A 13762-nucleotide genomic window follows, 5' to 3' on the forward strand; every position below is an offset into this window, starting at 1 on the left:
ATATCTAGTGATAAATAACATGCTCGTAACCTCTCGTAATTTGACGAAAATCATCTAGAGATCTCTCTTCTCGCAGTCAAGAATGATTAACGATATTCAAAACAAAATCAGCTCGACTTCAAAATAATGAGGCTTGCTAAATCACGGAAGTGCAGAAACCGGTTCATTCGGATGAGATTGGCAGTTTGCTGATATTTCCCTTACTCATGTCTTAGCACGAACTCGCATCAAATGTCAATTCACGATACATTTTTTAAACATATTTAAACATTATTAATCTCATTTTTCAAAAATTTAGATTCTAATTAATGTCTCAAAAATAGAGTGTGTATGTGTGTGTGTTGTGTGGATAGTTACATATATTTCGTCATATATGTATACGTATAAAAAATCTATATATGACGAGAATAAAACTTTTTTAACAAAGTATATAATTATATTAAACAATACGCAGTCGTTAAGGTCATTCATTAGTACACATATCTACTCGACGTTGATGCATGATCGCGAAAGTGACCTGAGTACTTCAAGCTTATGAGTTAGACGGCGCTCTCGATACGTTAAGCAATATAAAGCGTACAACTCAGAAGGATTGAAGTTTTCGAAACGTGCAAATGTTCAACGACCAAGGATAATAATCCCGAGTGCAGTAATGATTCATCTAGAACAGCGACTGACCGGCAAGGTGCAGTAGACAATGAATCAAACTGCAGATTTGTTCACAAACTACCTATTATTCGAATACGTTTCTTGAGAAAAATTTACTAAATTCGATTTATTTCTTCAGCGTGAGAAAGTCATGGTCATCGATCCAAGTCATTGTTTTAGCAAGTATATTCGTGTTATTTCAATATAAATTTTACACTAAATAATTTTCATTAACTACAAATAAATGTGCTTTTTTATAATATATAATTATTGTTCTAATTTGTTATTTGTTGCATTGTGTGCACAATTTCAGCAATATAAAAACTAAATTAATAAAGATATATTTCTGAACTTTTTTCTACATATATGTATATATATATATATATATATATATATATATATATATATAAACATATATATCAATATAATGAGAATAGTAATAATAATAATAGTCCGTGATAAATAAAAATTTCAATCTATCGATCGATCATCACGCATTTCCCGATTATATATCTGCAATTAATCATAGAACAGTCTGCTGATAATGAGTGCTTCAGTAATGACACTAGCATTGTGGCTAATTATACAATCGGCAGCTCATCTATGTAATCAATAGTGCGGAACGTATGTCTGTAATTGTACTCATAATTTCCGTATATTAGTTTTTTGATCGATGTTCCTCCAATCATTTCGGTTTATCATTAATAGGAAACAACCATGTAAGACAATTGCAAAATGTGTGCTTATTGATAATAAATTAATGTTTAAGAATAATCAAGTTTTGAAGAAAAGTTTATATCGACTAAAACTACAGCTCTTGAGTTTATCTTTTAACTTATCCGATGATTAAATTTTGCGATCAATATCGCAAAAGTATCACAAGACCTGTTTCTGAATCTAATAAATCGGTAATTAATCTATATATAATATAATAAATTGATTCAACACATACATCATTAAAAAAAGCATGAAAAACGTAGCAAGTTAAATAATTATTAATTATAATTAATTTTCATAAATTGAAAAACACAAAACAAAAATTCATGACAAACTGTGAGTGTAAGGATTAACTCTTTAAATTGTCATATTTCAAGATGTGAAATATATTAATTTTTCTTGCACAGGAGAGATTAACCCTAAAAATGTAATATTCAATATTTTTCATATTATTACATGCATACAATTTCTTATCTTCTTCTGTTTTAAATGAAATTTATGTTTCATATTCTTGTATTCTTATGACCATTTTGTTTCGTCTATTAATTATTCTCACAAATAATATTTATAAACAACAATAAATTTTTAAATTAACATAATTTTAACATGTAAAATACGTTTTCTAATTTTGTCTTTATAATATTTATATATAATATTGTCCCTTGCATATTTCAATTATTTTATATATTTTAAAAAGTACAATTACAAATAATATTCCTTATTAATATAAAAAGAAAATAATTTCTATATGTGTCATGAAATTTCACGATTGTCCGCGATGCTTCATGATACGTCCAGTGACGTATACATGAGAACTGTATAGAATCCCCTCTTTCAGAAAAGGTGCTTTCATGCGCACGTATAAAGCCAGTGAAAGCGCCAGGCGGCCCTCCAGACTAGCGCACAGTCCGACAGCGACAGGAGCTCTGCGAGCGTATTGTACGGCGGATTTAGATTAACAATACCTGAGAATCTCTCACATAAATTGACACGTTGAAGTAAGACAATTTAAAGAACTAAACGTCGTGTGCCTTATCCATTTACGTGTTCACGAATTTCCGTCGACTTTTTCGAATTGTGATCAGGATAGATTACGTCGAGAGTGACCATGAAGATGCATCTCGTTGGAATCTTAGCTATCCTGTTAATCATCGATACCGAGATTTTAGGACACCCGTCGCAAGAGAGACTAATGCCAGGTATTTAATGTTTCGGATATGCACATATTTTGCATCTATTGCACGCACATAATTTTTCATCTTTTTTCATTTCTGTTTAATTGACATTCATATCTTGCATTATGATTACTTTGCTTTAAAAATTATTCTAAATAATATTATATGTATATATAAATTAAAAATAATGCATATTAAACTTTATACAAATATGTAGTATCTTATATTAATAAATTGATCTGTGTTTTCTCTAATATCTTTTATGAAAAGTTAATTTAATAAAGGTGCATTTCCGTTATACAAATAAAATTATTAACACACACACACACACACACATATATATATATATATATATATATATATATATTTATATTATAAAAATACAAGTTATAAAAAAGATCATACTTTTATCTTGTCTTTTGCGTTACTAATGAAATTAAACGGCAAAATGTAATAATCTTAAAGTGTTCTTATGTGTGTATCGACTTAAAGTTCATGGTTGAAACTTGCACAATGCATCAATAATGCAGTTCGCAATGAAGCATGTTCGAAGATATTATTCACGATTTTGTATAAATATATAGTTACATTTTTATATGTATTTTCAACAATAAAGGACAAATTATCTACATATACGATTAATCTTTTCGATAAGTTAATACATTTTATTCTCATTAAACTTTTTACATAAAAAAATGCAAAAGTAAATTCTTTAATTCACCTTTTAAAAGAAACAATATTAAACAATGTTGTACATCTTTTATATATATAAACTGCTGACTATAATACATTAGCATTCTGTAATAATTACAGAATATTTTTTATAGGGTCTGATACACATCAAGCCTATTAAACTGATGATGAAAAAATTCCATTTCAAGTATCATATTTTTTTGAGAATAATATCTGCTGTTTTTTTCTTTTTATTTTGCTCTATCAAGGTAATTACGTCTGGCTCTATCCCGTACAATTATGTCTCCACCCTCTCTATATCCTTCGTTTGCGAAAGTGGAACACTTCCTTCCACAGATGCTAATTCTGATAACCTCGGAGAGTGTGCCGTCTTTCTGAAACGTGACAGCACTCAAAAACGTTACAGTTCAGATTTTTCGCTTCTGTCACAATTCCATGAAGCCATCTTTTCAACTTTTTCATATCTTTTCATTCTCATATTGCTTTGTATTTAAGACTCTAACATTTGTCGACTAAACATCGGTAAAATAGGTATTACAACACGTGTCATTCAAACGCATGAGAGCTGCGAAAAGGCCTGTAAACGGCTGTCTACATAAGCACGTGAGTCTGGCTCGTCATTAACTACGCTCACGAGATTCGCCGCCTACGCGTATATATATGTTTATCGTCGTCGTTATATGCGAATACAACGGCCTGCAAGGACTACAACTTTACTGCATTTTTTTAGAAATATTGACATAAAAGCAAGATTGTCAAGTATAGCGGAAATCACGCAGTGATCGAAAAGTACCATTTTAAATAATCGAGACATTCGTTTTCTAAAAAACAAATTGACTAAAAAATAAATTTTTTAATTTGTTATAAAAAATATATTTGATAACACTCAAATATTATGAATGCATAACTAATCTTTCAGATTATTAGGAGATTGTTAGAAATACTTTTTGCATTTATATTAGATATTAAAAGGAATATGACAAAGAAATGTCAAATTTAATAAATTCAATAGATGTTTTACATATAAAATTAATTATGTATTCAATATTCGTTCTTTGTACAGGTTGTCCCTGATTCTACATACTTTTTTCTATGGATTTTTCAAAAATTTAAAATTTATTTTTTAGAGATAATTTTTAAAATTTTCTAAAATTTTGATTGTTTATAACTTAAAAATAATACACACCACTCTGTCATCCTTGTTAAAAAAAATAAATTTTTAATTAAAGTTCATAAACGAACGAAACTATACAAAATTTAAAATATTCTGTACGTAAGTTACGTTCATACTTTTATAAATTGACTTTATAGCGAAATTAATTATGTTGCAAATACAATCTCGCAATCATTTAATAAACTATAGCATTAAGGGTTCACACCTACATGTGTATCACGTATTATAGATCAATGCCGTTGTATAGATGCCAGGACATGGACGATAATAATAATTCCTATATCGGCGCGCAAAAGTATCACGTGCCGCACGTGATTGCATATGCTTTTGCACGTGCCGGTTATTGCCGATCAGTACAAACGCAAGAAAGACAGAGAAAGAAAGTCACGCTTGTATGCCTTTCCTCGTACGGATTAATGCCATCGAGGGAAAAGTCTGATCGAGTCACGTGCACGCGCCCAGCCACTCACTTCGAATCACGCGACCATTCGTTCTGTCAATTAAGCACTGCGCGATGTTTTTTCAGCTCTTGTATGTACATACACCACCGGCCCATAGCAAGGCCAGCATAAAACTCGTTTGTGTCGATTCCTCCGTGTGATATTTTTATTATGTTCGCAAAACTAAAGTTTGCGATGGTATTGTAATGACTCAATTCAAATTGCTATCAAAGAATTGCAAACGGTGTACCATTATTTGAAATTCTACTCTTGAAGAGAGATCTAAAGAAGATCGAATCTCTCTTTTACATCTTACTCTTTTCTGACGGACTACTTATTATGACGTGTGAGAGAAAGTGCGAATGAAAGTAACTTTTCTGGGAAAAATAAGATTCTGTGTTCCGACATTGACATTGTGTATCTTAAATTAGCCTTGTATAAGCAACTAACTAATAGTAGTTAAAAAAAATAATATAGTCGCACCTCGTTAAATCTATTTGCTAATATAGGAACGGAGAAAGTATGAGAAATTCGAGTGAGATTGCAGTGTATCGAATAATGATATTCTCACGGCAAAAATAATATGAATGCGACATAATCTATCATTGACCCTGATTCGATTTCTCGTATCTAATATGCTGGTAAAGAGTTAATATTCTTTATAAGATGTTCAGAGAATTAATTAGTGCATGAATAATATAAATATTTAAACACTCTGAGATATCGTGTTTGATCATATCTCAATGATTGCAACTTCGACTGATAAATTATTCTCCGCAGTTTTTCTGATCAGCTAATATAAAAAATTAAGATATTGTAATTTAAGCATATCCAAGAGGATTATAATTTTATCAATATTCTTTCTTCATTATACTGTCATACTATTTTTATTGGTTATAAATATTTGCAAATGAGCCATTAGTAAAACCGCAAGTTTGTTACGCGTTAAAGTTCCTTGATTTTACTGCAGACAAAAATGATTGATGCGTCATTAATTGGTATGCAAGATGCAATTATATATGTCCAATAAATATAAAGCACATGTTGCACCGCAAAAGTAAGTTATGTAAGAAATTGTCAGAAAAACATGCGTACGATAAAAGTGAGCGCGTAGACTATAATTAAATTGACCTTCCATTTTTCGGGTAATTTTATTCTGATAAAAAAATTGTCAAGATTGTAGTCTATTTTTACATATTTTTAATAAGTCATTTTTTTTTTAATTAAAGGATAAAAATATGTTTTTTATATTTTCTATTAGATTACCATAATAAATCGACAAAATATAATCAATCTTAAAATATTAATTGTACAGCATTAGATTTTTTCTTAACGATCAAGTTTTTGATATAAAGAAAAATTACGATTTTAGTGACACTTTAGTGAGCAAAAACGAGTAATGGCTATGATCAAAGGGTTTATTAAATTGCTTACATCTACCGTCTCTGTTAATAATATCCAGCTAAATTCATTGGCAAATGCCAGTTCTCTCTTTCTCAGTTCAACTTTCCACGATTCATGATCATGATCTGATACCCATGGGATTTTTAAGGCACCTGCTAACTACCGTTCTTTTATTGGTGGCAACAAGTATGTGAATTTGAACGTCAACTTTCTACGGCAGTTTGACCATAATCAATGTTATTAGTATCGATGTAGTGCACGCCCGCTGTCAAACAGATTTACGGTAATACGTATATGTTAATTAAGCCGGCACAGAAAGGACCCCCAAAGGACCGCGTGATTCAACTTAATTCGAGCAATTAACATTGTTAAACTGTCATTGCTTCAACTGTGCAGTGATTGATGGTGCATTTTAAGGTGGGGACCGACTCCGTCTCGTTCCCCTTTGCTGTTATAGTTTTTTTTGTGTTATCGTAAGAACAGTAAATTCTTTCTCAGCAATTATTAAGTCGCGATTGATCCATCGTTACCCATTGCACCGCAAGCTAACCCTCTTTCTTTTTTTCTACTATATGTTTGTGAAATCGGTATACGAGAAAATCTAATAGAAAGTTTATTTCACTTGAATTTGAAGTGAATAGGGGAACAGCAAAAATAATTCTTTTTACATACATTGCGATGAATAATTTACAATATACATACATATATGTATAACTAAAATGCATCTTATTAAGGTCATTATGTGCATATTAACAAGCTTGATTGTTTCAGTTTAATTTTATCTGTTATATATTGCATATGTATACACATTAAATACATTATAATTTTTTAAAAATAATTTAAAGTACAATTTTGTACCAATTATTTTTTATTAGTATTAGAGAATAAAACAATCGTCTTTTATTTTTTTACTATTTTATCGGTAATTAATTGGCGATGAAAGTACTTATTTGCATTTATAGAAATAAATAAGAATAAGGTATGTTTGATTATTCTGTCTAAAAACTATATATAAAATTTACATATTAACATTTAAACACATATCCAAAAATATGCGGATGATTTTCTATATAAATCTGATTTTAATTTATGGAAAATGAAAAAAAAATCGCTATGTACTTCTTATACTACTAGACTATAAAGTGCAACAGTGTAATAGAAATTTCCGCAATAAACGCATTTTATTCTTGTTCTCCTTTATGCAGAATTCACGTGCACGAGAGCGTGGCGGTCGGCGTACTGTCCGATGCACGTGACAAGCGGTGCAATACGCTGCATGTAGTCACGTGCATCAACCGAGCGCATTACCGTCGCGCTATGATAAGCTAACAATAAGTTACTTGAAACTTGCGGCTTTCGGTAAAATATATATTAAGTATATAAAAATCGTCATTTATTATCATTATTATTATTAAATCATGCATATAATGTTGTATCATAAGCAATGCAACATCTTACATGGAATTGTTTATTTAACTAAATAAATATTCTCGATCTTTTTAAATGTGTTTTGAATAACAATATAAAAAGTATTGCAATTTCTTAGTGCTAATATGATAATTATTTTATTGTAATTATTTTATTGCATTATTATTCTATTTTGCTTAATAATGTTTCAATGTAATTCATTCTAATAATTATTTACCAAGATAATTAATAATTGATTTAAGCACATATAATTTTTCCCCTGCTATTAAAATTACATATTTATTACAATCGTATTTTATTTTATTACGATGTCGTATATCAAGCACGATGGCAGTAAAGTTTCTCGCGCGTATCGCAGGATGTGACTCTTGCTGCGAAGGAAGGACAAAGTATTTATATTATATTCCTCTCGGCCGTTTAATTGTGTCGCCAGCATGTAATTGGACGCTATTCATCGCAGTAAAAATCTTTTCGAAATTGAACTGATAATAAATTTTATATTTAAATATAGTTTGACTTACTTGATGGTAGATCGTAATGCTGTCGACTTGTTAATTGTCTGTTGTTTGTGTTTTTACTAAATAAAAATCAATGTTAAAAAGAAACATCCATTTACTAGTAGCAAATTCTTGAACATTTAATTCAATAATGTATGTACATGTATATCAATCAGACACACATGTAGCAAAACAATTCGTTAAGATCACTCTATCGCGATTAATATCGCTTGTCGGTTTTTTAGGTCAATCTTGCATTGCATCTATAATAAGTAATTACGTTGGTGAACGTCATTATAAACTACCTGATTTTTAATCGAATGCGTATTAGCTGAAATGCAATTCTGCTCTCTCGATTTCTGTATTTTTATCATTGATTGATTAATCCGGAATAAAATTATATTGATACTCACGAATAATATAATAAAATATTAGAAATTTTAATAATGATTTGTGTATTTAAGTTTAATTGTTACTATTTTACATCTGTTTTAATTTGTGTATATAAAACAATAAAAATAAAAACATATATACTTCTGTAATAATTATTAGTAATTACAAACTATTTGCTACTAATAAAAGACAGAAACCGAAAGAGAATAGATATTTCTGTCTACTTGCGCTACATCACGAACGCATTTATACTCGCGTTTATTATACAATTACAGTTTGTCTATGCATTTAAGTAAATAAATGGAAATGTGTGGTTCACACAAGCGTGAACGCGATAAGATGTTGATAGACCAGTTTTGCCGTCATTCACCATTTTAAGTAATGGAAATGTATCGATACAAAAAAAAGCAAAAACGCTGTCTTCGGGTGAAATTGACAGATTACGTCTCCTTGTTCGCCTTTGCAGGTCTAATTGTAAGTAAAACATCAATTTTCTGCATATATATCGTTTGAGTAAAATTTATCGTTAATCTATCAAATGTTTTGTTTTCAATTTATTTAGTCTTATATGTAAATGAAATTGTATTACTTTATGCTAACACCATTTCATTACCACCAACCACCAATATAAAACGTGTTAATTAATCCCACTCAAATCAATATACTATAATCATATATATGTATATTAATCTATTAATTAAAATAATTATTATTTCCTTTCTACTGATAATCTGGATATTTATAATCTGAATAATCCTTCTATGTTACCAATGTAAATAAGTTGAATATAAGAAATTTTATTTCAAATAAATTCTATTAGTTGATCTGGCTGTTGCTTATACATTTCCTTTACTTACTTGGATTAAAAGTGCATGCTGATTTTTTCGCTATCTCTAAAAAATATTTAAACGCATCTCGTGTCAACATAATGATAAAGTATCTCTTGACGATCCGTCACATTTAAGTGATATTGAACGGAGTCGACCCGCCGAGACTGCGACGATCAACAATCGTGTATGTCAAGTTTCTATGCCCCTGTCATCCTTGAACGTAAAGATGCAGTCATGCTTGCCTTATTAGGCAAACAAAGAGGGCGTGATAATGAGCAATCTCTCTAGTATGCAAAAAAATTAGCGCCTACATATCTTATTATTCTCTCATCGCGTTATTATTTGTCTTTTTAACATTCCTCTAAATTAGCGATGTCTCGAAATCATTGCGAAACCTTTTCTTCGCTTATTATTAACTTTTGCTAGAAATTTACTTAATTTTACAACTCGTTATTATATATAACGTAACACACGAATCTTTTACTATATACAAAAGAATATTAGTTCGTAAATTAAATATAGATGTTAATTTAAAAAAAGATTGAAATCGGAACTCAAAATCCATGTATGAACACAGATCAATACATAATATGTATATAAAATAATCTAAAATAAATATGTATATAAAAAGAATAATTTTTGAATTTAAATGCTAAAATAACATCGTATATTCCACGAGCCAAAAGTGAGGTCGTGATTTATATATATAAATTGGGGCCGTTCGCTTTTTGACGCAAGAGTCACATTCTTTTGGAGAACGAAGGCGAATGTTTGTTCCTACCATTCCTGGTGGAAAATTGTCTCTTATTTCTTAATTAAGAACTTTGAAGTGTGCCGTACCGTTTGATCACTTTTTACGGATAATGTGGATAGAGATTGGAATAGATAAGAGAGCGAACGAAGGAGAGAGAAAGTATTGTTTCATTTTCTATTACGGAATAGGAAAGAGAATGAGGGACGATGAATGCGCAATAAATTATATTGGCAAATAAATGAAAAGGTATGCATATCGCCGAACGGACCACTCGTAAAAAACAGAACTGATTGAAATAAATACAGCCAGTCATGTTTTATAACAACATCTTTATCTCTATAAATGCGTTTAGGACTTTCCAATTCCGTTTCGAGAAAAACGAATACTTATTTTTGCATAGCTAGAAAGTACACGCACGTATATAGATATATTTTACGCTCGATAATCAAATCGCGGCAAAGAACAAACGTTCAATTCATATATAGTAATCGCGCAGAAAGATTGTATTATGCCTAATTAATGGTTAATTCAAATAATCTCCAAGCATTTGCTTCCTAGCTCTATAATACAACACGTCTCCCTGTTGTATAATTGAGCAATAATATTATTTAATCGTCCTATTGGAAATGACGCCTATCTCTTCTAGATAAACCGCGTCGTTTCGCAATAAATCATTCGATTTCGCGCGCATCAACGCCTCCGCGTGCAAACGCGATTGTTGGCGGTGCATAATAGACGCGCCGAACGTGCACGCGGTCATCCGTCCTCGATTGGGATCTAACTAAGAATCCGCTTATATGGGTCGCTCGTGATCGAGGGATAAGATCTGCGACGGCAATGGCGGGGTACAATGACTACTGGCCGTTCCCCTCGTGCTTCTCGTCACGAGACGAGGCTGACGAGACTCGCTGCCGTCTATTTCATGCAAATATACGAGCGAGTCCAGATAAACGCGCCAAGATTGCACCCGAGTCGAGAAACCAGATTCCCTTGATCTTGCGCGGCGCGCGAATTATTTTGCCATGAGCCATATGCGGCCGCAAAGCCATCGACGATAAGAGCACTTCTGATATATCGTTATTGTATTACCTCGAAGCTTGTAAAAGTCAGAACAAAGGTCTATTAATACTAATTTTAGATTTATCTTTATTTTATTTTCCATCAATCTATTTTCTATATACACAGATGTGTATTTGTGTAGTTTGATTTATTTAATTTTAATTGTGTAATTTATTTAATTTTCTACTAATTTTATATTCATTTTTATTTCATTTTCTATCAATCTTTTATTTTCTATATATACACAGATGTATAGATAGACATAATTATTTTGCGAGATTCAGAGCACTATATATCTCAAAGATATATATATATATATATTGGAGGCGTGAGTTTCCTAGTAAACACAGTTACGACCGTTTAAATCACGAAGTTTAAGTATGCACGCTTCTTTTTTCTTCACATTATTTATTGGTGACCTGTATTCGACGTATATACCGCGGCTTTTCTCTTATAAGTTTAGCTATTTGCATCACGGCGGTCTCTTTAATCGATCGTAAATACAGTTAAAAGCGGCATCAGGAGGAGAGGGCGACCCGCTTTATCTGGAAACGCGGAACATCTCGAGAGACTCTTACGCGTTCCGACTTAACGACGCGAAAATTATCTTTCGTTTGCGCTGTTACCGCATTTCTCCGTCGAACTGCATCCCGACTGCAACCGCACAGCGGCTATAAATCTTGCGGCGGCTGCGAGAGCAGTCCCAGCTAAAAACTGCGACTGTACGAGAAGAATTTAAATCATTCTCACTCTCTTTGTAGTATTCTTATCGCGCAATTGGCTTGGCGAAACCTCTTCTTGTACGAATTCTCTTCTAAACGACATTCTTCCCGAACTGTCATTTCTCTCATACACCGTGTATCATTTCTATTTTACGAATTTAAGGAAGATGATCCATTGCTACCAATTTACTTAGCCGATTGCTTTCAAAAGCATTTTATTCGTTCATATATTTTCGACGAAATTCTTAGTCACATTCATATTTACAGTTAGAGAAAACGAGACCGAGAAAGAGAGAAGGGGAGAAGGCAAAAAAAGATACAACCGTCAGAGGATCAGAGCGAACCAGCAGCAGTTAAGAAATCTCCTGGCAAACATTGCTACATATAATGTCTGGTAATTACACAGTGATAGGACCGCTCTTTCGCGTCTAAGCGCCCAGTGTGTCATGCTGTGTGCAATAAAGTATCTTCGAGGATTTATAACGCGTTGCAAAACGGACAATCTCAATATGCTCGCGACAGGCGTGCAAGTACTGACGCATCGTGAAATTGGGCGATTAGGCATTTATGTAATCCGCAAACGTATTCATCTCGCACTCATCCCCTTTATTTCCCAGTGCATGCGCAGTTAAGCCTCCCGTTTGTATTTATCATGTGAATTTATATACTCAGGTGTCACTCAGCTGTCAATCAGCTTTGTTAATTGGCAATCACAGATTAGCAGCATCTTAAATATTTAAGTTTCAGCTTTGTCTGTTTATAGATAAACCGATTATTAATGGCATGTAAATCTGAGAACTACGTAATAATTTATTTTTGTATGACAGAACGCGTTTCTACTTCCAAGCAATATTACAAATATTTCAATACGATAGGAAAATATTTTATAACATATAATTGAAAAATATGCTGGGACAATACGTTAATTATTAATATATAAATAATATTAATAAATTAATATATAATTAATAATTAATTATTCAAATGCTTCGATTTTTTAAATCAATTTAATGTGTATCGCAATCTCTCTTTTGATAAGTTAACATTTCTAAAAATAAAATTCTTAATTACTTGCATAACACAGATAAAATAACAATCTGTCATTTTCTTTGAGAGATGTCAGTTTGTTAGAAACAATTATTTTGATTACATACCTCACTAATCATTAATTAATTTCTCAACCAATTTGTAAATCAAGTCGCTCGTTACGTGCAATTAAAACGAGAACGACTAACAGAAGCGCGTTTTGCAGCAGTAGCTTCGATTTATTTCTACTTCTCAGGTGACTTTAATTGATTTGAACGATATAATAACAGTAAGATTCATTCGCAACGCGAAGAAGAGCGTTGGCGCGTGTGCCTATTTCTAACGTTCCTCGAGTCCAGGATGCACAACACGCGATGCACATTTCATCTTCGAGGATGACGCGCGGCACTACGAGACTGTCGTGAACTTTAACACTAGACAGTCCTTGAATCAAGCTTCCTTCGACGCAATCGCGATGCAACGCGGTGCATTGCATGCAAGCGCATGTATAGCGATTCGTGACTCGTCTCGATGACCGCCGGCAAAAGTCATCGCGATCCACACGATATTATTTCTTCTCATCTGTCAGTTGTACGCTGCCTCGCGCGATACATGACTTTGTATAATCTCTTTTCGTCATCCCTATCGATCTCGAGAAATAAATCCGAATCGTGACGAAGTCTTTTTACCGATTTATGCACGCTCCTAATGCTTCTGCTGGAATTGTAATGCTGAAATCGATCTTACGTAGTTATTTATAAATTTGTTGTGCTATTTAAAATTTTTTATATTTTTAATATCT

General features: G+C 31.9%; 1 protein-coding gene across 1 annotated transcript in view; it reads left to right on the plus strand.

Annotated features, from left to right (window-relative positions):
- Positions 1-2271: 2271 nt before the first annotated feature.
- The window catches only part of LOC114928869 (uncharacterized), a 58579-nt gene continuing 47088 nt past the window's right edge, over positions 2272-13762 (plus strand). Inside the window, exon 1 of the mRNA XM_029300241.2 lies at positions 2272-2564. Within this exon, the coding sequence (XP_029156074.2) occupies positions 2474-2564 (91 nt within the window). The 5' untranslated portion in view covers positions 2272-2473. The remainder of the gene's footprint in view (positions 2565-13762) is intronic.

The sequence above is a fragment of the Nylanderia fulva genome, unplaced genomic scaffold, assembly GCF_048542155.1.
Source record: "Nylanderia fulva isolate GAGA-0341 unplaced genomic scaffold, ASM4854215v1 Scaffold8, whole genome shotgun sequence".
NCBI lineage: Eukaryota > Metazoa > Arthropoda > Insecta > Hymenoptera > Formicidae > Nylanderia > Nylanderia fulva.